We start from the raw sequence: 25,297 nt of genomic DNA on the forward strand, positions 1-25,297 counted from the left end.
GCAGAACAATTCTTTTTTCGCTGCACTTTCATATATCTTTTCTGATTTCCAGATCTGATTCCCAACAGTCCTTTGACAGTCTTCCTCAGTCTCATGAGTCCCAAGTTTTCCCGGCTAGTAAAGCTGTGTTTCTACAGTGACGGAGGCGATTAGTTTCACCTCCTCAGCTGTCTCACTTGAATTGTGCTTCGCTGTGGCAAATTGGCACTGACTCATTAATTAGTTGAGCATGATAAGCTGATCCGCCTTCCCCTCCTCTCACATACACACACACACAGAGTTTCCTCCCCTTCCACTGTTTGCTGTCTGAGAGATTTCATGTTTGCTGTGTGACTTCTGTGGCCGAACCATAAACAACAGGAGGGAGAAGAAGGACAGCAACAAACAGAAAGGGAAGAGAGTACTCGCGTCTCAGCTCTAGATGCTGGAAGCATTAAAGCCAGGGACATTATTCTTCCTCTCAGTTAAGCTTAAGATATCTGCTGGTGAGTGTCTGATATATATGAATGACGCTTTCAACAAATCAAGTGCATTATTTTTAGATGTAACTTTGTTTTTAGACAAACTCATTCCCTTATTGTAAGCAAAAAATAGTTCCTCAAAATATTAAATGTTAGTGTGTTTCCTTATTTTAATGTACAGAAAATAGATGGAGCATTGCAGAAGACTGTGGTTCAACATAGGTTCACTGTTGAAGGCAAGGCTGCCCCGACTGACCCGATTTGAGAAGCTGATTATTGCAATGAGTGATAGATCAACTTCTGAGGACATGTTCTCATTTTTCCAGTGTGACAGATCAAAAGAAGAGTGAAGGAGAGACGGACATCAACCTTCAAACTGCAGGTTGATCCAGGATGCAGTCCTACCTCACGCTGGTGCTGGGGATTGTGGCCTCTGCTGCTTCAGGTAAACTGACAGCCCGTGATTTGTCTTTTCACTCTATTCAGTCAGAATCCGAATCAGTTAAAATAATTATCCATTTCTATGTCAAGACAGTGGGCATACATGATTAATCAGAAATTTCTCATCTTACAACATATAAATTGTAACACTATGTCTGGTTAAGCGTAGGATAACAGTAAGGTGTAACAGATCGCTCTTTTGTATGACAAATTAATCTGCACCATAACTAACTCATAATTCCTATAATATATTACACACAAATTATCCAATCACATTGCATACGTGTTTTTTGGAAGCTAATCTACTTTGATAATCTTGTGGCTGCAGAGTTCAGGCGCTGAGAAACACTGCAGACTTCTCCATGTGAGATCTGACTACATGACTGTGTGTAATGAGCAGAACAAGTGTCTGTAGTATCATGAGTTGTTTTTGGGTCATTGTCGTGAAACTCTCCTACTCATTTTTAACTGAGTAATGGCATCACCCTCTGGGGCTTCAAATTGCAATTTCATGTGTTTGCATTTGAAGACATAAAAGCAGCAGTTGTTTGGTTTGATTAGAGCTAAATGCTTTAGTTTTGCTTTCTGGGGGATTTCTGTGGGAGGTATAGAGGTCATTTTCAGATCAGAGTGGGGCTTTGGGTGAAAAGTAACTGTTCACTCTGACAATCAGGACGTAAAAATGAAATACTCTTTGGTACCCAATCTATTTTCTTGATCTAGTGAGCCAAAAAAATGCTGAACATGGAATCTCAGTTCTGCTTCAAACTCTGAAAGAAACTTTATGAAGATCTAAATGGAAACTTTTATAACCCTTTACTGAAAGTGTTGTCTCAATTCTCATTAAAAGAGAAATACAGATTAACGGGAAATGCAATCTCAGTCAACAACAAAATCATCATTTTTCAAGAACAGTTTCAGTCTTAACACGCAATGAATTGTCCGGCTAAATCTTTATAAACCTCTAAATGCTCAATACAGGCATCAAAGAGAGCCTTGTTCTTCATCCTTCATCTCGCTTTGTTATTCCCTCGGGGCTTTGTTTCTTAATTTCTGCCCAAAATATGCCTGTAAGATATTACTCCGTTTTCCATGCTTAAAATGTGTGAAAGTTGTGTTGAATAGAGTGGCCTATGTTAGAATTAGGCAGGAACAGATTTGAAGCGTTCCATATTTTCTGTTTGTGTGCTGCCAGTATTTAGATAGCAACACCGTGAAAAGCAGAAGTGAGCAGCATTTAGAGACGTTATTCTGGTCCAACTCTTCAATCTGTTTCCTGAATTCGTCCATCCAAAGCTCCCGACATAAAACTGAGTCCAGGGGCAGATGACAAATCTCTTTGGTGAAACGATCAAAACAGAAATAACATCCTGAATTTCCTTGTAGTTAGAACAAAACAGAGCAAAACGGATGACTTTACAACAATGTCATTTTGATCGATTTGTTCTCGTTCATTGATTCCTCCTCAGCAGAATGGAGGCATCCGGTGATTAAGTTCAACTCTGAGGTGGTAGAGAGCTCTGAACTGGTGGTCAAACCTGGGACCCCCCTTGACCTGAGGTGTGAGGGCAACGGGCAAGTAAACTGGCAAACCAGGCTGGCCAAACACAGACGCTTCGTGTCCAAAGGCAACGGGAACGTCCGTTCCTTTAGGGTGGAGCGTCCCTCTGCAGAGTTCACTGGAACATACAAGTGTTTTTACATTACGCAGCGTGGCCTGTCCTCTTCAGTGCATGTGTACGTAAAAGGTGAGCTCAGACGAATGAGAGTTGTCCATCCTTCATTAGACTGAATTTGCTGTCAAATTAGACTCAGTTTCACGCTCTTGACTTGTTCGGTGATCTTATCACTTCTTCCTTTAGATCCAAACCGTCTGTTCTGGACCAGCAGCACATCCTTGCGGGTGGTGAAGAAAGAGGGCGAGGACTACCTGCTGCCCTGCCTGCTGACCGACCCGACAGCCACAGACCTCGGCCTCCGCATGGACAATGGCACCACCGTTCCCGCAGGGATGAACCTCACAGTGGACCGGCACCGTGGCATCTTCATCCACAGCCTCCACCCCAGTTTCAACGCTGACTATGTCTGCACAGCCAGAGTCAACGGAGTGGAAAAGACCTCCAAAGCCTTCTCCATCAACGTCATTCAGAGTGAGAGCTGTTTGGCTATCAGAAATGATTTCAAAAGCATTAGCTCAGGGGATGTTTGAAAGCAGTCATAGGCTCATGTTTGATTTCCTTTTGCATCAGAGCTTCGTTTCCCTCCATACGTCTTCTTGGAAACAGACGAATATGTGCGCATCGTTGGGGAGGAACTCAAGATTCGCTGCACCACACACAACCCCAACTTCAACTACAATGTCACCTGGAAATACACTACCAAGTCGGTGAGTATGAGCCTTTTTGGGACTTTCCTTAATTGTAGCAGTAATTGTGATTTTAACTGTGTTGTTGTTGTTGTTGTTGTTATTTTTTTCATGTTCAGAAACCAACCATTGAAGAGAAAGTTCGCTCCAGTGGAGAAAACCGCCTGGACATACAAAGCATACTGACCATCTCTGCTGTAGATCTCACAGACACAGGAAATATTTCCTGCATTGGTACCAACGAAGCAGGGGTGAACAGTTCAACCACCTACCTGCTGGTTGTGGGTAAGAAACAGAAACAACCACACTTGTAACCGCTGATTACTCTGAAGGAATAAATGACAAACTGAGAGTCTGTCTGAACAGACAAGCCGTACATCAGGCTGGTCCCTCAGCTGTCCCCTAGACTGGCTCACCAGGGCCTTTCGGTGGAGGTGAATGAGGGAGAAGACCTGGAACTCAGCGTGCTCATCGAGGCGTACCCTCACATTACAGAGCACAGGTGGTACACGCCAACATCTCCCAACACGTCCACTCAGGACCACAAGTTCATCCGATACAACAACAGGTACAACACAAACAGCTCCCTAGCTAGAGCGATCCCATTTCAAAGCTTCCCTCTCAAGTGTTTACAGCACAGTTTAAATTTAAATATCAGATCTAGAGCACTACCGGAAAGGGAAGCTCCTCTTCAAAAATGCTGTCAGTGCGAATTTGACAGGGAACACTGAGGTCAGAACATTTTCTCAGGTCATGAAACTGTTCGCAGAGGGAAGAGTAGCGTTCTCTTTTTAGTTTTTGGACGTACTCGTTGATGATGCATAGGGAATGTCTGAATTCAAACCACAGAATTAGTCACTTCTTTGACTGCACTGACATTCCTCTTTCTCTCATTTTAAGGATCTTTCTATGTTTCCTTCTAGATACCACACCACTCTGCAGCTGAAGAGAATGAACGCACAGGAGCAGGGCCAGTACACCTTTCATGCCAGGAGTGACTTGGTTAATGAATCCATCACGTTCCAAGTCCAAATGTATCGTAAGTGATGTGATTAGAGAGAAATGAGAGTGAAAACATGCACGGCAAAATTTGTCAGCAGTTTGATATGAAACTTTATTTTTTAATTATACGTTTGAACACATAAAAACTGATTTTTGGCAGTTCAGCAAAGTGCAACATGAACCTTTCCCTCACACTTCTTCGTTGGCAGAGAGACCAGTTGCTGTGGTGAGATGGGAAAACATAACTACACTCACTTGCACATCATTTGGATATCCTGCTCCCAGAATCATCTGGTACCAGTGTTTTGGGATTCGGTCTACGTAAGTGTCACTGTACACGTAAGCCTTCTAGCCATTTAGACACATTCATCTATAAAACAAAGTGAGGACGTAATGTTTTGAATTCCAAGACTTGGACATTTTGTCTAACTGTGTATGTGTTGCAATGAGGCAGGTGCAATGAAAGCACAACAGGGCAGCAGATGGCGATCCCTCTCCAAGCTCTGACGGTGGAGGTCCAGAGGAAGGAGTACGGTGCTGTGGGGGTAGAGAGCGTCCTCACCGTGGGTCCGTCCAGTCAGAGGATGACGTTGGAGTGTGTGGCCTTCAACCTTGTTGGTGTCAGTAGTGACACTTTTGCCATGGAAGTCTCTGGTGTGTATTTGCCATCATGCTCTGATCACAGTCATGAGGAGTAAAAATACTGTAGCTGTGGCGCCTGTTGTTCCTAGTTGGTTCCTATCTTAAACGACAAAATTATTTTAGAAAACAACAACTTCAACAAATTCTATGAAAGATCATATCTGCTTGCATTATGTACAGTTGGCACATTTGAGTTAATTGATGCGTTAATGTAGATTTTTCTCTGAATGGACAGATCAGCTCTTCACCTCCATTTTGGCTGGAGCAGCAGGAATTCTGACTATCCTTCTGGTTCTACTCATTTTCCTGTTTTACAAATACAAGCAGGTTGGTCCAAAAATGTACACAGTATGAGAAGTTAAATATTAATTAGATATTTCAATATTTCAAGGCTACATGCACTTGTTCTGCTTTGATTCAGTGTCGTTCTGTCCTACTCTTGTTTCCAGAAGCCCAGATATGAGATCCGCTGGAAGATCATTGAGGCGAGAGATGGAAACAACTACACTTTCATTGATCCCACTCAGCTGCCTTACAACGAGAAGTGGGAGTTTCCCAGAGACAAGCTCAAGCTCGGTTTGCAAAATTTTATCTTTTGTCTTAACTAATACTCACATGTGGTATCTTATACCATTATTGAAAATATATAATTTTTTTTATGCAAAGGATTCGCACAGCAAATGAACGCTTTTTGATATTAACACAATGTCTCCTCTTGTCTGCCTATGAAGGGAAGATCCTGGGTGCAGGAGCATTTGGAAAAGTTGTTGAGGCCACAGCCTACGGCCTTGGAAAGGAAGACAATGTGATGCGTGTTGCGGTCAAAATGCTAAAAGGTGAAGCGATCTTTAGAGTTTTGATTTGACAAAGTAAGTTTTATGTTTATGATTAAGAGTGATGAGGAAATCTGAAAGCATTCTAGATAATGCTAAAATATATGCCCGATTTAGGCATTCCAATATGTCAAAAGCAGACACATCATCACACATCTACTTAAAATTGTGAAATTATATAATGCAACAATCTGTAATATGGTCATGCAGCCAGCGCCCATTCGGACGAGAAGGAGGCTCTGATGTCTGAACTAAAGATCCTGAGCCACCTGGGACACCACAAGAACATCGTCAATCTACTGGGAGCCTGCACCTATGGAGGTCAGACAGAATCTTTTATTTCTCTCTTATGTTTGATGAGATTAGAATATTTAATGAAGGTTCTCAGTCAGCCAGTCTATTGCTCAGTAAATCTAGTACAACAAAACAACTTTTTATGCGACTTTTAACATGACTTTTAATGTGTTTCCTCCTCAGGACCCGTGCTCGTGATCACTGAGTATTGCAGCCTAGGCGACCTCCTGAATTTCCTTCGTCAGGAGGCGGAGACGTTTGTGAACTTTGTTATGAACATGTCTAACATCATGGAGAGCTCAAATGACTACAAGAACATCAGCAATCACAAACAGTTCATTAGGAGGTATGTTTCCAAACGCGTGCTGTCTGATTTTGAAGGATCGGTCAAGGTCTTTTTGATCTGTTGGTCCTAACGTCCCGCTTGGTGTGTTTGCTCTGTCCAACAGCGACAGTGGGATCTCCAGTGCAGCTTCAAGCAGTTACATGGAGATGAGGCCCAAACAGCTGCCAAGCGTAGATTCATCACAAGGTCAAACGCTTTTCCACTAAATCTCTTATGAACCCCATTCACAGATTTCACCGCCTGAGCCTGAATAATATGGCTAACAGTATTTGTCTCTTACTCTTGCTCAGACCTTGTGTGTGAGGACACTGGTGACTGGCCACTGGATATCGATGACTTACTGAGGTTTTCGTTTCAAGTTGCTCAGGGCCTCGACTTTCTGGCTACCAAAAATGTGAGGAAACACTTGCAAGTGTGCAAATACTTTTAAATACTGTCCCTAGAAAGTGATGATAGGCATTTGTGAATGCATGGCATTTTCTACAGAATATAACTGAGTGTGAAGTCCTGTGCGAGCTGCTGTTTAGTTACATTGTTCATATTTACTCATTGTCACACTGTCATAATGTGCTGGATCACAATCTTTCATGGTACAGTTCTCAGTCTACTGACTATCATGAAAGACTTTACAACCAAGCAAGCTGTATGTATGTGTGTGTTCCAATTTCCCCACCGTGCAACAAATAATGAAATTTAAATTTATGTTGTGTGTTTTCACAGTGTATTCACAGAGACGTGGCTGCTAGAAATGTCCTTTTGACAAACCGGAGAGAGGCCAAGATTTGTGACTTTGGACTGGCCAGGGACATCATGAATGATTCCAACTACATGGTGAAGGGCAATGTAAGCGCTTGTGTAGCTAAGACCCAACTTTTACACATATGACATGAATTTAGTATTTGAAAAGAAAAAACAACGGCAACTTTGGATTCTTTTGACATTGCGTGTGAAGGCACGTCTGCCAGTGAAGTGGATGGCTCCAGAGAGTATTTTTGACTGTGTGTACACCGTCCAGAGTGATGTCTGGTCCTATGGGATCCTTCTGTGGGAGATCTTCTCTTTGGGTGAGATACATTCATTTGTCAGCTACATTTCCTCACACATGCTTGAGGATTTTCCTGCTGAAATTACAATTCGTATTTATTTTCTCTTAGGAAAAAGCCCCTACCCCAGCATGGCCGTGGACTCCAGATTCTACAAGATGGTGAAACGGGGATACCAAATGTCCCAACCAGACTTTGCCCCGCCTGAAATGTAAGCTCAACTCTGTAGCTGAGTCAGTCAATAGTTCCTGTCACCTGATTATCAATCGACTCAATAGTAATTGTCACCTTTTAAAACGTAAGCAGTCAACCAACGAGACTGAGAGGAAGAGCGGTAGTAACGGGAGTAATCCTCTCTAACTGAGAATTACCAGCTGGCAAAAACTTTCAGCTAGTATATAACATTAAATTGGCATTAGCATTTAGCAAACTTTTCAAGCTGCTGAGACGAGAAAATAAAGTATTTAATGTCAAGTGTTTTTCCCAGTATCTCAGAGGGACCTGCCGTCTGTGTGTGCTGATTTGATGTGACTGTCACACCACCCAGAATAACTGTGCTGTGGAAGACTGAATCTGAGTCAGGGCCTAATCATCTGTTGTTCTTTTGTGAGTCAGGCCTCAGTTCTGCCTGTTAGCCACATGATCTCAAAGCTAGCAGGCCATGTAACTGGTATTTCACGGCATCCAAACAGGACTGGAGGGGCAGCGTTTCTTATGAACGAGTCTCTCATCAAAATGCGTCACTGTCTCCATAAGTATCCTTATCTGCCAAATTTGTGTGTAGTTTCTCAATCTTGCATAGCTGAGTAGTTTCCAATGAAAAGCACGGAGACACCCACAGATATAAATCATAGTGAAATTATTTATTGAGATTTTTTACTGGTGAATTTATCAGAAAGGAGTCTGTCCTCAAAATGTGACTTGCTTTTGTTTCAGCTACATGATCATGAAGATGTGCTGGAATCTGCAGCCCACGGAGCGCCCAACGTTCAGCAAGATCAGTCAGATGATCGAGAGACTACTTGGGGACCAACCTGAGCAGGAACAGGTGGGTTAGTGCGGACCATGTTTTGGAGTCTCGCACCAGCAGAACTGCACAAAGAACAAAATATGATTCCTCAGCCTAGCTGTGCTCAAGAGACTTTTTTTTCCTTAAATCAAATTCTCCCAGAGAGAAAAACAATTTAGCCATGCTTAAATGAATTGGACAGTTTGAAGACAAAATCCAAACAAGATTTGATCACAGTCCTGAATCAGGGAGTCACTCTCTTCTTATGATGATATTTTAGCTACACATCTTTTTTTTTTTGTTTGTTTGTTTGTTTTTTTATGGCATGACCATTGTATTTATCTGAGGCTAATATTTGTCTTCTCTGGATCAAGTCTAACCATCGCACTGATGCCTTTCCACAGCTAATCTACCAGAATGTGCAGCAGCAGGTCACGGAGGGTGAAGTGTGTGATGAGCCCAAGTGCTGTGACGGCCCCTATGACCAGTCTTGTGACCATGAGGAAGAGGAGCAGCCTCTGATGAAGGCCAACAACTACCAGTTTTGTTGAAATAACTCGCCACCCATCAATAAATAAATCAATCACCAATCAGCAAGCACCAAATTGGAATGAGTTGTAGGCTGCAGCCTGTTCCAACCACTGGACAGTTGCAGAGAGTCGCCTTCACTGCTATTTTTTGCTCTTTGTGTCTGACGAGCAGCTGCAGCAAGCATGTGACTTGCCTCTTTGCAGACCATGACTCCAAATTGCCATGTCTCACCCCCACTGCAGACATGAAAGGAGGAAACGTGTCTATAAACCACACAAACATCCAAAGCTGTGTCTGCATCCCTAGCGTTCCTCACTCATGGACTGTTTATCACGCCTGCCTTTATGCACTTGAGGTTTAATCTGTTCGTTTTTTTTCTTTGTTTGTTTTTTTTTTTTTTCAAAGGAGACGATACGTGTCTGTCCTTTCTCCTCATAAGCGTTCTTGGTTATACATTGTAGTCTATCTGTTTTTCATTACTGGCCCTTGTGCGTGAATGTCTTGTTTCTGTGCCGATTTAAGTCACTTTTGTCAGCAGGTTCACTTCCTTTTCATCATTTTATTTCATGTATGATTTCTCAGAGAGAGCAACCCAGCAGTCTCAAACACTGGATCCAGTTCTGTGCAAGCTGAGCCACTCGTCTTTTAGTGGAGCAGACGAAGAAGGTTTCTCAGATCGCCTAAGTAGGACATGCAAACAGCTCGAGTGTTTCTCCCCGGCTTAAACATGCTAAATCAACCGTGAAGCTGGCAGAATGGCCATGTTGTTTTCCACTTCAGGATTTGGTCATAGTTGTGTTTCTTGTGACTTACAGAAGCTGTCATTTGGTGTTAACATGTGATTGTTCCACTTTAACATAATTAATTAAGCAGTGTTCAGTGTGATTTAGGAGCAGGGAATACAACACACAGAGCAGGGAAATATGTGGATCTGTTGTGGATCAGGTGAACAATGTTTAATGTCAACAATGTGAAGGTTTTTGTTTTTTTTTTTTACGTAGAACAACTTAATCTTATGTGACTTTCCCGCAAAGTTAGACAAACATTAGGATGTAAGCTTCACCAAAGTCTATATGTATGTAGCAGTCAGCCTACACTGCCAGCTTTAAGAAGACAGACGTAATGACAAGACTTCTTGTAACAGGAAAACATATAAGCTATGCAAAAAATACTAAAATATCATGACTTCAGGCATTTCAAATGTGCTTGCATCCGAATGGAACACAAGTGAGGTGTCTGATAATGTATATATCATGACGTGTATATCAAGAATTATCTTTTATTTTCACTGAAATGTTGTACAATAGACACTTGTACGTCATTATTTCATATAAATTATGTTTGGTTTTTTGTCAAATGTGACAATCAATGCAAATGCTGCATATGTAATCAGTGAAAAGCTGCAGAAGTGTTGAATAAAACTTCAAATTGAAACTCCAGATTTAATTGTAAAGTGGAACATGATGTTCTGTGTTTGACAAACGTTTGGGCAGATAGAAACTGAGGCCCTGGTGTGCTCCTCTCCTTAGTTCCTATTTTCATTAGATAACATCCAATGTGCATTTCCTCTGGAGCATTTCCCACAGTCAGTCAACATTGCACAACTGTGAAATCTTTGTAGGGAAGTATTTGTCGCTTCACTGTGGCTACACAAAGTCTGGTGCATAGTTCTTTGTTTGGTTTAACTCGCACTGTGTCCTTACGATGTACATTTCCAGAGATATTAAAAAGATGAGGCGCAGTTATTTCCCCTATATTCATTCAAATCCTATTTCTAAACACCTTACCATGACATGATAATGAATGTCTTCACATAACCGTGCAGCATTTGTCAAAAAAAGTCACTTTTCATTTCATTTATCTTTTTTGCAACATTTAAAACAAACAATCCGTGGATTTATCTTTCGACGCTGTTCCATTTTGTTTAAAGTAAATATAATGTAGTTATCACACTGCAAAGCAAGCAAAGGTTTACCTGGAAAACGCCTGTTGCGTAGTTGCATTTTTCGTTTTGGACCTGTGTGAACAATACAGTCAGTTCAAACCAAAGTTTTTCTTTATGCTGAGTAAATTTAATAATCCTTTGGCAGGAACACTTAGAACAAAGGCCAGAGTGCTTGCTGCAAAAATGGAGAGCTCTGTAGTATTGGGTGGAGATGCATCAAAACACTATTCTGCAAAGTTAAAAACAACAAAAAAGAACAAAAAAACTCTTTGAACATTAGTAGATCAAAATTGTCTGTTTTTCCACACAAAATTACTACAACTTGACACTTATGATATGATAGAAATTTTAGTGGGTACATTTTTGTGATGATATGAATAAGAAACTCTTTCACAATTAGTTATGTACCCAGCATGAGATTGTGTGTTCCACCTCAACACTTCACCACTTCTGAGTTATAAACCATTTTTGTAGACACTCAGTTATTAAGTATTTATTTGTTGCATCAACAGTTTATTTAGCTGGAATTCAAATTGGAATAGCAGCTATTTCAATATTCTCTTTATCTACACAAATGCTTGGCGGCTGTATTTTCTTTTGACCCATGTGTCCTGACTGAACACTTAAAAAGCGTCAGTAAACGAAGTTTCATTTCAGTTTCATTTATCAAGCAATTCATGCAGGCAGGTCCACATATATTCCCAGTTTACTATCACAGGCTGACTGTTGATTGGTTGACACAAATTAAGAAATTTGATTGAATATATCTCCACTGAAGATAAAAGATAAAACTTATCTAAGTGAAGCAGCAAGTCACAAGGTCCGTTATCACATTATGGTACATTAAAATGAGCTGATCAAAAGCAAAAATCGGTCCAAAAGGCAACAAGTGGCAGCTGAGAGGTTAGAGCGTAAAACACAAAGCAGAAATGTCCTGGATATAGAAAGATATACTAATTCATATTTTCATTTTCTCAGGGTAGAAGTAGGTGAGTTATTAAAAAAACCTGTTTCCAAGAGTTACAAGTAAGCACTGCCTTAGATTTAGGACTCACTTTATCTTATTTTAACTCCACCTATTTAAAATTCAAACCACTTCATCCAAGTGATACTGATATGATATCTAACAATAAAATGCTCCCTGGTACTTTCTGCCTGCTTGGTCGTTCTTGGGCTAAAGACTGTATCACACTCGGACCCTTCTTTCATTTCTTGTTATTTGTCATTTTCACTAACTGCACCTTTCTGCAGCTATCTTTACATTCAGTCCGGTCATATGCTTTCCTGTTGATTCATCCAGCCGTCGATGCTCAATGTTCATTCTTTTTCAGACATGACAACCTCATAAGTCTCCATCTCTGTCTCTTGTGTCTGTCCCTCAGTTCCACTTCCTTCTTCCTCTTTCTCTGTGTTGATTTGTGCCACTCCCAAACGGTACAGGGCATCCCTGATAACCACCTCTCCCGGCTGGCAGGCCTTCACCACTTGGTTGATCTGCTGGTTCACGATGTCCCTACTGGTGAGATAATCTACCAGACGGTTGTACAGGTAGTAATAGGCTGTGTTGGTGAATACCACAGGTTGCCCCCATGCACAGCTCACCAAGGAACAGTCCTCTAGATTCTTTGTAGTGTCTTTGTGTGCATTTTCGTTCTGATCTCTCCCCTCGTTGTCATGTTGTTCCTTCTCTTTCGCCAGCTCAGCCACCAGGCTTACGTAGGGCTCCAGGTCCCTGCAGAGGGACATGGAGTGGTGCTCAGGAGCAGGAGGCTCTGAGGGCTGCTCTGTGCCAGGAGGATGAACCAACCAGCAGGAAGATGATTTCGTGATGGGGTGGACCTGATCATTCTCAGCTACCAAAGAAAGGTCAGCAGTGTACGGCTGGTCCTGTAGCTCAGCACAGGAGACAAACTGAAGGAAGAAAACAGAGACAAACTGAGTCTTTGGAGAAAAAAATATAGTCATTCAATTTTCAGTGTAGAGCTTAATATTTGGTCCAAATGTATCAAAGACATAAAACCCAAGAAATAAAACACCAGCTTTGTTCCAAATTGAGCAGAATTTTTTCATACATGTAAGAAGCTTTTGCAATCAAACAAAGCTATAGTCATTTATAAGTCACCATTTAATCACATTATATGACTTTATGAGTATACCCATAGATAATCATTGGCAAGAGTCTTTTGTTTTTTATTTTAACCAGCAGCATTTCCATAAATGAGCTACACAAATCCCCTACCTCCGGCTGTTCAAAGGGATCACAGAAGCAGCCTTGGTTCTTGCCCCACATCTGATTTGCCAGTTCTGGATAAAGCATGTCTGTGCAGAGTGCCACCTTGCGGGCACAGTCACTAACATAAACTGGGGGCCAGTAGCGAGATGACAGCAACAGGTCGACATGATCTCGAGCCGTTTCTCCTCTCACCAAGTACTTAGAGCCGCATACCACCTGCTCACAAAGATGGGACAAAAAGTGTTCAAACCCTCCCTGACGTGTTGCCGATGAATGCTGGAAATACATGTTCAAATTCTCAGGAACATTTGAGTTTAAAGCTTATATAATGTAAGCATTGCCACATGCTTGGCGTTAAGACAAAGAAATAGTTTGCACTGATGAACTGATTCCTTGTTTAAAAAAAAACAAACAAACAAAAAAAAACAACATTACATGGCTACTGATTTTACCTTGTGAGGGCAAACTTTGGACAGCTTGCCAGCAGTGACGTGTAGAGGGGGCTGTGGGGCTGTGGACAAGCCACTGTGAACAAGCGTGTATAACGAGATCAAAGAAGCCAGCAGCTCACTCTAAAAAAGAAGGACAGAAAGGAGAGTTTTGTTTTAACATATTCAGATAAAACTACGCCCCAGATACACTCAAGCTTATAAAAAAAACTAAATAAAAATAATCAAATAGCTAGCCTTTAGCCAGATTTTAAACTTCCACCAGAGGAAACAAACAAATTAACCAAAATACTGAAAGCTCCAAAGTCCTCTGAACCCTGGGGTGTGAGGGAGTGGAGGGGAGTGGACAAGGATTTCCTGTACTTAAACCCAAGAACTTATCACATGAGAAGTATGGTTGTATTCTAGTATTTCACAGTCAACATGTTTACTTCAAATCATAGTCATACAACAGAAAATATGTGACCCTATTAAGCACATAGTTACATGCCTGCCTCTCCCTTGTATTTGCACATGCACACACACCTTTGTGGAGTCTGAGGTGATGGTCACTCCACAGCCATGCAGTATTGATCTGAGCTCATCCTCACTGTGATCCTCAATCTTGTCAAGTCTCAGCTGACCATCATGGATGAGACGCACCAAAACTGATGGATCTCCTGCAACGGATGGGAAAACCACTTTTCTGAAAAGTCCATGTCCAACATTTCCCCTCATGTTTTATCACTTCCAGAAAAAAATTCACAGAAGAAACTTGACATTTGACTCAGGATTTAGGTATATAAAACTGTAGATTCAGCCAAAGTTCAAAAAGCTCATTACCTGAAGACTGCTCCATGTGCGACAAGGATTTCTCTTTCTCTGTGTTGATAACAGTGGGACTCCTCATCAGCGGAGGGATGAAAGGGGCAATGATAGAGGCGTCTACACGTGTAATAGGAATGTCAGTGGGGAAAGCTGCCTGCTCGATAGCCTCACTCTCCATTGTCAGCCAGAAGTCATCCACATGTACCTCGTCTGAGACCGAAAACTCAGGCCAAGTAAACTATGGAGAAATGGAAGATTCTGTCACTGCTAGATAGCTTTTAAAATGTCATTTATTTTGCAATGAGTTTGTAGTAAACCTTTCACCTCCACATTCTTGAGCTCAAGCACGTTGTTTGTATGCCGCTTCGCAATTTCCACTTTGGGAGCAATACCACAAATGCCGCAGATCATATCATTGTAATCCCGCAATGTCAAACACTCAAAGGCCCAGTAACCACTCAGGAGAAGCTCTTGAATGTGAGATAACTCTTCTGGGGTGAGTGCATGCACTGATGGAACAAGGCATAGTGAGATTAATAGAAAATACAGAATCTAAATCCCATACGAGATGAGAGCCTTTTCCAGAATTAATGAACATAGAGTGTAATCCAGAATTTACCAGGGTGACTGGGGATATGATCCAGTAAAGTCCTGGCTGCCTCAGAGGGGGCTCGGCCCAATCTGATGTTTACCCTGATCTTCAGAAGCAGGTCAATACTCACCAGCAGTCTGTTCCCAATGTTGAACAGACCTGTCACAAAAAAGGCAGAATTAACATTTTTATTACTCTCAGAAAAAAAGATTGCAACACGCCCACTATACCACATTAGAAAAACACTGTCAGGAATCACTGTTAACATGCAACTGATACACTGTGACAGGGCATTGCTCTCACCATGAACACTCAAGAAAATTTGTTGTTCAACTATAATCTACTATGGTGGCCAAGCTACAAAGATCAAAACCTAAACAGATATAGAACAGATGAAACAAGTTGCTACAATAACTGCTAGAACGGAAGTGTTTCAAGCTGCACAAAGGCGTGTTAGAATCTATATATAATTTGATTTAGTTTTTAAATTCTGCATTATAGAATAATGACAAATAATGACAATAACAGCAACTTTCACATAGTACTTAAAGCTATTTCTTTTTTACATCAAAATGTGCCACAATTATGGGCAGCACGGCGGCATAGTGGCTAGAAGGTCGCGGGTTCGGTTCCCGGCCTGGGTCCTTCCTGTGCGGAGTTTGCATGTTCTCCCCGTGTCTGTGTGGTTTTCCTCCCACCATCCAAAGACATGCATGTATAGGTTAACTAGCAACGTCAAATCGACCGTAGGTGTGAATGCGAGCGTGAGTGGTTGTTTGTCTGTTTCTCTTTGTGTGTTGGCCCTGCGATGGACTGGCTCCCTCGCCCAATGTGTGCTGGGATTGGATCCAGCAGCCCCGCGACCCGGAAGCAGATGAAGATGAGTGAGTGAGTTACAATTCAGCTTATAACATTTTCCCCAAAATAATCTTTAATCATTTACTTGAATTTCAGATGTTGGAAGCACATAATACTTACTTGTAATGCTTTTGGCTAATTTGCAAAACACTGATGTAGTCAGTATTGATTGTCCTAACAGTGCAAACAGTATGAATCATTTTTAACTAGACATATGTTTCCACAACTAATGTATTTATGTATTTTTTTATGAAATCGTAGTCAAACCCAGAATCGTACCTGCAACCTAGTTTCCTGTATTTGTGAAAATTTATATAGTATTTCTGTGTGAAAAAATGTAGAAGCTAGACAATGGACTAAAAGTAACTAAACTAGACTAAAAGTGTAGCTAACCTGCCAGCCTTTGGCATTTGAAAACATTGAAAGACAAGACATGCTGATGGAAGTGTGTCTTTTTACCTGGATGCAGATCAGTGAAGCTGTGCAGAGCCAAACACTGTACGTTCAGACACACCTTGAGCTGGAGAGAAGCTGTCTGCATCAGGGCCTCAGTAAGAAGCCAGCAGTCCTCCTGTCCTGCAATGGTACTATGATAGACAGAGCAGAATAGTTAGAAGAGGAGAGTCAAACTTTAAACTTCACAAAACATTGGACGATCTCCCATCTTCCAAAACATCCCATTGTTTTCATCGCTCTTCTCATCTTCTCACCTTTGACCTCCCTTGAAGAGAGGGTAGTTACATAGGCCACAGTGAGTAGCTTCTGATTCATAGTACTGAGGCCACCCAGACTCAACCAATGTCTCCGTCCCACTGCTGTCTTCATGCCCGTGGTTACCTGGTTGAACTAAGATGATCTGGAGGCTGTTGAGCTCTTGGATGAGGTTTATTGTTTCCTGGAGCTCAGTCTCACTTTCAGGAATCTGCAAAGAACGGCGCAGCAGCTGCACTGTGCTTTGTCGCTGAATGTCCTTCTGAGCAGGACTCAGGGCCTGATAAGGATCCAGCAGCATCTCAGACTGAGAAAGGGAAACAAAAAAATACTAAAGCAATTTTTTCCACACAAGATCGTGTTAAATATAAGTTAAGATTTTATTTTTAATAATCATTAAAGTTGAAGTGATTTATCAATGTGACAAAGTATAACAATAAGGAAAAGGGTAAATTGTATACATTCTTCTTCACGCATTTGTTATATTAACTCCTGTAATACTCAGAACGGACAGATCTTGATGTTGTGGCTAACAAAATAAAGTTTGAAGAATGTGAAAAACATCGGTTTTGCTCCAGTTACTGACCTTAAAGGAGAAACTGCAAAGAGTCTGTCTGTCTTAAATGTAACATAATGAGGGTTTGGAAGAGGCTGCTCAGGGATTCACAGTTCATACATAGATATGGTCAGGAAGTAGGAGTTACAACTGAAGTACAGTATCTGCATTTCAGAAAGAATGTGAGCTTTCACCTTTGCTCCCTTGGAGTTCTTCTGAGCCAACTCACAGCCACACTTAGGGCACACTGCAGGTTTGTGTCTGTTTTTATACATATAATCGCAAGAAGGGTTTTTACAGCGACCCCTGCCTCGTGCTGTAGACAGTCCCAAGTCCTAGAGGGTTAAAGACAACCAAGAATTAAAGACAGATCAATAAACAAATGACATTGAGAAACAAAATTACATTCCACAAAGGAACATTGAGGGTAATTACACGAGTAGTTGTATACTCACAAAATTAGATACAGTGTGCTGTTTGAAAGGCAAGACCGACAGAATATTCAGTCTTCTGTCAGGCAGTGAAGACACAGCCTGGCTCCCATCTGCTGAAACATGTGTGTCCTATGGAAAAATATACAAAAGGGTGAGGAAACAAGGCTAATTGAGAAGCTCTCCCATTTGTGTGCATGTCAGCATGCTTGTGTGTAAGCGTTAACCTGCTTGCTTGCGGTTGTTGCGACTGGCTGGCCAAGTTGCTTTAAAGTGTTGGGTTTGAGTCCTGAGAAACTCTCTCGGGACCCTGTGGTTAGAAAAACAACCACATCAGCTGAGAGCACAAAGCAGAGACAGTGCAGATACAAGCAGCTCACTTTCTCTATGCATTGTGAAGAATGTTTGTACATGCATAAAAAGCACTGTATCAATATCATAATCATAAAATAAATATATGCGAACAATGAACCAAAAGATTACATTTATATAAAGTCATCTTTTGGATTTAAGTTATACTATGCACAGTACCAGATGACAAAGTATTGTTTCTGTTTGCAGCCTGAACTTTTCCTTTCTCAGTTGGGATAGTTATGATTTGAAACAAGGTACGTCCTGAAAACACAAAACAGAAGCAAATATGTAAATTCATGTAGTAACAACAAAAACATTTCTGGTGTTGCACATTTGATCTCACCTGTGCTATAATAGGCTGGTAGGATGGGTCTTACAGGCTTCTTTGGACCAGGGCCATTGTTGCTCTCTTGACCATGCACCGTGAAACATTTAGGACTCAATTTAAATTGTCTAATCCAACACAGAGAGAAAATATGTTGAATACAATACACACTATTCCCAGCAAAAATGAGAAACAGCAGCTAATATATACCACACCAGTGACTATAACTACTCTGTTAATATTTCAGACTTACATCAGGTCTTAGCTCCACCCAATTAACATTTCAACTTTTCAAATAAACCAAAATATATATGAAGAGATTTTAAAATAGGTTCTTTTAAAAGTTGCAAAATCTTATATTTTGATACATAGGAACTTTACTGTGTATATACGCTCTTCAGTTAACATGGTCAGGATGGTATTGAGGTCCATGCAGTAGACTGAACATATGTAATATCTGAATGGGTTCAGTGTGGACTTGAGCTCTGTTAATTTCAGCTCTGTTAAACTCAGAAGGGGCTTACTTTCTTTGCTCCTGTGGTTTGGTGCTGCTGCCCTCTGGTGGCCTTTTCGCAGACACTGCACGCTGCCTTCTGATGCGCCACTGAACTCGCCCTTCTTTTTTGCTCCCAGTGGTCTTTGCATTACTGACATCAGCATTTTCCTCCTGAACAGGGAGCTGTGTGGGCTGGCTGCTTTCATTAGGCTTGGTTTCAGCTTTCTGTGGGAGTTGCTTTGATGCTGCTTCTTTTTCTTGCGTCTTCTTTACCTGATGTATAAAAGCAGGCAAAGATGATTGATTTGAACTGCAGGTCCAAATTGGGGCCTGGAGGACTGCAGAAATAATTTGTGTTGCAAGAGATCAGAACGTTTGTGTGGGTATTGCTCAACACTTACAGCAGGTATCCATTTTCCACCCAAAAGGCTTCCGCAGTCGGGGCACGCTGGCGGCTTGTGGCGTGTCACATAAACAAATGAACACCCAGGATTTAGACACCTTCCTCGTCCTCTCCTGGTGTATGTTTTCACAGACTGCAGAGGAGGAGAACAAGGCCATGTCTCTTATAACCAAACCCACTGATCTTTTTTTTGTTTGTTTTTAAATATCTGGTGTAGTAAATGCCTAACATTGTCCTTTTTAGTGCTGACATTAATAAGCTTGGTGAATACCCAGAGTGTTTACCATTTTATATGAAGGTTTTACACTTTGATCTACACTGGCTCCAACAGAGACCATCATCACTGGTCCTAAAGTGCTCACACCTGAAAAAGACTTAGGCTCTAGCAGGTTCTGAAAACAAGCAGAAATCATAACACCAAGTTACAAACACAATACTGTCATTAAAATTGTGAGCTACGCATTTTTGAACATTAAATGAATGTTCAAGTTCTTTTTTTCTGTCTAACACGTGTTTGTGTCTCACCTGGGAAGGTATGATGGCAACCACCTGTGTGTTTTCTCTCTGTATTTTCTGCACCAGTTTCCTTCCATTACCACTACCAGAAGCTCTTGACTCCTTTCCTTTCAGTGTGTCTCCTTTGGCTGTGAGGTCAGCAGAGCTATGGACATCTGTACAGCCTGAGATTTTGGATGGGATAGTGGAGGAGGAGGAGGGTGTGATTCCTTGCAGGGCAGCAGGATGAGACACCACCGCTGTTTCTTCTGCTATCTCTTCAACAACGGGCTGCTCATAAAGCTCCACTTCACTGGCCAACTCTAGAGCTGTGAACTGGGAATCTTGGGTATTGGAGACTGAGGGAAAGCCCCCTCCTGCAGCAAGAGGGTCCAGAGACTCAATGCTAATGTCTGAGCCTCCTGGTAGGACATTTGAGGGGCTGCTTTTAGAAAAGAGAAAGTAGCTGGCCCTGGGAAGGATCTTGCGGAAGCCAGGCAGGTCTTTTGAAGGGCTGATTGAGGACTGAGAGAAATAAAATGGTTTAGATGATGGACACTTCAAAGTACTTTAAATGAATTGTACACTTCAAAATTATATTCAAAAAGTTTCATTTTACCTTAGAGGATTTAATTTAGATCATGGTTTTCTGAGTATTGTGATTATTGGGGAACATAAACATTTGTGAAGATGAAGATGCTCAGATGCTGCTGTTTTATACTGTATACAAATGTTGGTGTAGCTTACTTTATCTATGCCTTCCTTCTCAGATTTGGCCTTCTCTAGATAGTAGGCTTTCTCAGCCACACTGAGGCGCTTCCAGCTCTCACTGATTCGCTTGTTGATCTCTGACTGAGGCAGATTAGGTACTTCCTGTTGCATATTCTGGTGAACATCAAAGTAGTATAGCAGGTAGGCAGACCTATGACAGATGGATTTGAAATATGCAATCAGTACATGACAATAAGATAGACATGTTTGACTTGTAGATGGTCAGTCTGTATTTATTGATATATTTTAATTTGTGTGAGAGTCCTTTAATTACCGAGGCTTCTTGGGTTTCTCAACAGCGTCTTCTTGAACTTTGCCCTTCCTCTTTTTGGGGGTGGTCACCTCCATTTGGTTGTAGCAGCTCTCCACCTCCTCAGTGACTTTTACCACCTCATACGCTTCCACCTTTTCCATGATTTCCAAAGATGGAGCCAACTTTTAAAAAATGAACACAAGTATGCTAATAGCCAGTTGTTCATGCTTATTTATTGCAGGCGTGTTGAACCAGATTAGAACCCTTTAAACGCGTGTGTAAATGCATTATAAAGTACAATGTAACTAACATGTTCATTTGAACAGGTTTCATCAGGAGGGCAAGACTGCCCCATATCAGCCCCAGTGCACTGATGAGAGCAGGAGGTTTGTGAAGTTGATTATAGCGATCAGAGCCGATGAGAGACAGGAAGCGACGCTGTCTGATAAAAGCTGCAGGAAACGGATCAGATGGGACTGCAGGTCGGTACTTGGTGCCGAGACCACTAAATATCGTAATATCGTAGCCGAGATGGAGTAATGGAAACTCGACATGCATGGGGCAGTAAGGAAGCTCGCTAACACAAATCTTTAGCCCGAACATGTTAAAGACGCTGGCCCTTCCCTGTTTCTCGAGTAGGTTTAATGGCGTGTCTTTATACTGCCTGTAGGTCACGGAGTTATCCAATGAAATGCCTTCTTGTTGAAGTCTTACCTACGATGGCCCGAGGCTCCACAAATTGCTTACAACAGCTTTTAGAAGTCTCCGGGAAAGACCAGGCATGTCGCGGATTGTGATAACAGGTGAAATTAGTCCTTAATTCATGAAATACGAAAGAGTGACTGTGCATTTATTCCTGTAAAGTAATTTCGTTTCTGGTCCACTTGTTAAAAAAAAGAAACATGGCGGTTTGTTGCTATGGTTCTCAACCAATCAAGTGTCGAAATGAACAAGCCCGGCCCTGAACGGACCAATCACAGAAGACGTTTTTGACACGTGAACTAAGGCTTGCGTATGGCTCCAGGCGAGCGTAATATTATGGGTGATGTTTTTTTTTTTTTTTTACCACTGGTTAAGTGTCATGTAGCCAGTACACATATAAATAATGTTATATTCTGTAACATTATTTGAAACATAATTCAGAATGAGACCAGGATACAGTTTTTAAAATTTTAATAAAAGACAACACTATTAATATTAACCAGGAATGGAAAATAATGATTTTATTTAAAATCATGCCACAGTATGATAAGTTTATAGTTTTGACTATACTTTTCCTATGATTTATCCATGTTGAGCCCTAAAATATCATCTGCTGGAGGTTACAGCCAGGTTTTTATTTTTGCCCCCAACAAAACAAAATAATTTTAAAATGTGTTTATGGTTTAATCACGATTACCACATCTAGTCCAAACTAATCGAGCTGACCCCAAATCTGCTTCTCAGCCTTATGAATCGATCACTAATGGCGCCACTGGGGAAAGATGGCGGATGACAAGGTGAGTGAGTTGGTGTGCTCCGGCTGTAATTGTGTTCATTTCACGTGTTTCTTCAGATGACAGTAATTGATAAAAGAGGAGAGAAGAAGGCTTAATCTCTACATCACAGGGCTCTGGGGTCGGATTAAGTTTCCAGCGGGTTCTTGCCTCTGCATGAAACTAGCGGATCCGGGAGCCGGTGTGTTAACCGAAGTCCGAACCGAAGTGTGTTATCCTGTTCCCCTTTACGCTGATTTACTGCTGAGTCGTGCGTAGGTGCTAAGTTACCGTGCGTACCGTGCAAATAGAAACACAGCTGGGTGTACGGAAAGCGCAATGGAACAAGCCAATGTGTAGGTTACTGGTATGTTATTTATTATTAAAAAAATAAATTGAGAATGCATTTGTTCGGCCATTCATTGTCAATCTTTGTGTAAATGCATGCCAGCTAGCCTAGCTGTGCGAGAGTAGCCTACGTTAAGTAAACCTCTCACTTACACTACGACTGCTAGCTAACTGGTTAGCATGCTCGACTAACGAATTGATGACATTATTTTTGACTTATAACGTTACTCTTGCTTACCATTCATTTGGAAACAGGCAGAGCGCCTGCGAATGACATATTTCTGCTCCTTGGAAATATCCACCGGATAGTGTTCATATTTTTCATAATTCACGAACTCGTTGAACACAAGTTTGTCCATTTTACCATAATGAACATACACTCACGTGACAAACGCTCATCCTGGCCACCCGAATGTATCAACTGTGCGTCCTTTGGGAAACTGGGTTGGAAATTAGTTTATGTCCTGGGTTAGTTCCAAGTAAGTGCATGATTTATACGAAAGTCAATGATCCATTCACTGAACACTTAAAATATTTTTTCCTAGAAGTCTACACTTGATCTGTTATCTCTTGCACGACATGCCCATAAAATAGGCTATAGGTCTACGTACTTGTCATTGTGATGATCAACCAGTTAAACTGTAGCATATACACAACAAAAATTCAGCAACAAAGCGTGGTATTTATTTACTCATAAAAATTATAAACAAGTCAACAGGCGTGGACTCGGAGCTAAGAAGAAGAGGTCACGTGGGGTGCTGGAGCCAATCCCAGCTCACTGCGGGTGAACGCGTCATCACGGTTAGGTCAGGTGACGTAAATGTGAAATGGTGAAATAGCGTAAATGTAGGTGGCAACTCGAGCAGCGCTGTGGCGCAGCGGCAACGCTGCCGACCCGCACCTAGGTGGGAGGTGTTCGATTCCCGGCTAGGGTACCCTGTATGTTGTAGTGTAAGTTGTAATGTATGCTGTAATGTAGTGTAATGCTGTAATGTAACCCGGGGTTAAGTGATGTAATGTTGTACTGTAAATGTAGTGTTGAATATGTATGTATATATATGTATGTATGTTCCCGGTGTGGGTGTCACACATGTCTACGGAGTTAATGGGTTGCGAGTAATGGACTGGGCTAATGCAGATACGGCGCCCCCCCCAGGACCTAGGCCGAACCAGACCAGACTGGTGACGGCACCCCTCCAGGAACGGACTGAGACCAGACCGGAGACAGGACGCGACTAGACCAGTAAAACAGCAGAAACAACTATTTTAGTGAAAAATAATATTATAATATTAGTGTAACGTAAGCTAACGTAACATTAACTCAGCTCATGCTAACGTCAATTAGCCTAGCTTAAAGCCCGACACTAAACGTTATCTTTGACAGAAACAGCTGAGTTTGGTATTTTTTGAATATTTTAGTGAATATTATAATATATGTGATTAATAATAATACTAATATTTGAGTTACATAAGCTAAAACATTACTTGTTTTCTTCCTAATTGTAACCCCCCCCCCCACAAATGGTTTGGCCATCGCCCATCAACCAGCTGTGTTTCTTTTTGCGTTTCTTCCTTAAGTACGCACGGTAACTTAGCACCTACGCACGACTCAGCAGTAAATCAGCTTAAAGAGTTGTTAGCTAACCAGCAAACTTCGAGACGTCCGATCCGGTTTTAACGGAGGAGCTCTTTTCATGAAAATCCGTCAGTAACTTCAACCTGTGGTGTACAGCAACGTTAGTTACACTACTGTTTGTCATCGACTTCTTGTTCAAACGTGATACGGTGCTTTTATCATTTAGGACCCTCTGAAACAGTTGAAAGACCTGACGCAGCTCAAAAATCAGCTGGAGGACATCCAGAGACGGGTGGAGAGCCAGGTTTCAGCAGGAATCCCCCAGGTTAGTCAGTCTTTACAGCCCCTGATCGCTGACATCATCATCTTAACTCCTGAAAGTGTTTCCCCTTCTCTGCCATGCAGCAGGCAAATTTTACACTGTACGTGATGTAATTACTCTAAAATACTTGATGAAGAAACAAATAACAGGAAAACCGATCCCAGCTGAAACATTTTGGGTGTCTGAATATATTCCAATTTAAATATGCCATTTTTATATTGTGTGTTTGTTTTCTTGTTGACAATGTAATTTCTGTCCACTCCGTGTCCCTTGAATGTGTTCAGGTGTATATATACCTCTGGTTATCTTCCTAGGCTAAACAATGATAAACATCTTGCTGTAACTTTTCTACATCTAGGGAGGCTCTGTGTTGGGATCTCCATTTGTGAAGGGCTTTCTTGCTGGCTATGTGGTGGCCAAGCTTCGCTCCTCGGCCTTCCTGGGAGTTCTCGTGGGAACGATAACTGGCATGTACGCAGCCCAGAACTATGAGGTGCCCAACATCGAAAGGACTGTTAAAGACTATATGAGCAACTTGAAAAAAGGACCAAAGTAATTTGGGCTCACTGCTTGGCCCCAGTTGTTTGCCAGTGGCATAACTGGCACAAGAAGAAATGCTGGTTTTGTCAGTGCCCTGTGACCTTCAGAATTACATGACTGGAATTATTTTTGGGACTCAAAGTAAAAAAAATTTTTTTTTTCCTTTTTTTTCTAAGTAACATTGTTGTTGCTGGTTCAGTTAACCACTGCTCTGCATCTGTTTCACATGTGAATTGTTGTTTTACATGAGATGTAACACGTTGTACCCACAAGCTTTTGTCACTGACACTTCATAAGTTGTTTAGTGTTGTTGCCAGGAGCAACTGTCTGAAAGTCTGTTAGATATTCAATCATGCAATACTAAAAAAAGGCAGGTGTTACTGCAAATGT

General features: G+C 41.5%; 3 protein-coding genes across 4 annotated transcripts; 2 read left to right on the forward strand and 1 right to left on the reverse strand.

Annotated features, from left to right (window-relative positions):
- Window positions 1-335: 335 nt before the first annotated feature.
- Window positions 336-10,406, forward strand: csf1ra (colony stimulating factor 1 receptor, a). Its single transcript, XM_029511940.1, has 22 exons — window positions 336-485; window positions 788-906; window positions 2,372-2,650; window positions 2,765-3,052; window positions 3,152-3,288; window positions 3,387-3,552; window positions 3,634-3,835; window positions 4,191-4,306; window positions 4,479-4,590; window positions 4,724-4,923; window positions 5,147-5,238; window positions 5,361-5,487; window positions 5,643-5,747; window positions 5,955-6,065; window positions 6,222-6,384; window positions 6,488-6,570; window positions 6,675-6,778; window positions 7,105-7,227; window positions 7,337-7,448; window positions 7,539-7,638; window positions 8,364-8,475; window positions 8,841-10,406. Exons 2-22 carry the CDS (start codon window positions 855-857, stop codon window positions 8,985-8,987), a joined length of 2,931 nt encoding a protein of 976 aa, XP_029367800.1. The 5' UTR covers window positions 336-485; window positions 788-854; the 3' UTR covers window positions 8,988-10,406.
- On the reverse strand, window positions 10,233-21,519 carry hmgxb3 (HMG box domain containing 3). 2 transcript variants are annotated; one of them, XM_029511935.1, is made up of 21 exons: window positions 21,361-21,519; window positions 20,668-20,798; window positions 20,370-20,544; window positions 19,653-20,147; window positions 19,412-19,519; window positions 19,126-19,260; window positions 18,753-18,997; window positions 18,247-18,356; window positions 18,081-18,164; window positions 17,777-17,859; window positions 17,574-17,681; window positions 17,313-17,453; window positions 16,562-16,869; window positions 16,311-16,438; window positions 15,021-15,152; window positions 14,726-14,910; window positions 14,417-14,639; window positions 14,120-14,253; window positions 13,598-13,717; window positions 13,152-13,361; window positions 10,233-12,823 (listed from the first exon to the last, which is right to left on the reverse strand). In XM_029511935.1, exons 2-21 carry the CDS (start codon window positions 20,739-20,741, stop codon window positions 12,230-12,232), a joined length of 3,792 nt encoding a protein of 1,263 aa, XP_029367795.1. In that variant the 5' UTR covers window positions 20,742-20,798; window positions 21,361-21,519; the 3' UTR covers window positions 10,233-12,229. The 2 variants fall into 2 exon arrangements, with proteins under 2 accessions (XP_029367795.1, XP_029367794.1); XM_029511934.1 differs by having other exon boundaries at window positions 20,668-20,828.
- Window positions 21,114-24,954, forward strand: LOC115049592 (SLC35A4 upstream open reading frame protein-like). Its single transcript, XM_029511947.1, has 5 exons — window positions 21,114-21,210; window positions 21,317-21,449; window positions 22,093-22,145; window positions 24,272-24,370; window positions 24,726-24,954. The coding sequence occupies exons 3-5, from the start codon at window positions 22,131-22,133 to the stop codon at window positions 24,921-24,923; spliced, it is 312 nt and encodes a 103-aa protein (XP_029367807.1). The 5' UTR covers window positions 21,114-21,210; window positions 21,317-21,449; window positions 22,093-22,130; the 3' UTR covers window positions 24,924-24,954.
- Window positions 24,955-25,297: the final 343 nt, after the last annotated feature.

Source organism: Echeneis naucrates, chromosome 10 (genome assembly GCF_900963305.1).
Source record: "Echeneis naucrates chromosome 10, fEcheNa1.1, whole genome shotgun sequence".
NCBI classification, from domain to species: Eukaryota; Metazoa; Chordata; class Actinopteri; order Carangiformes; family Echeneidae; genus Echeneis; species Echeneis naucrates.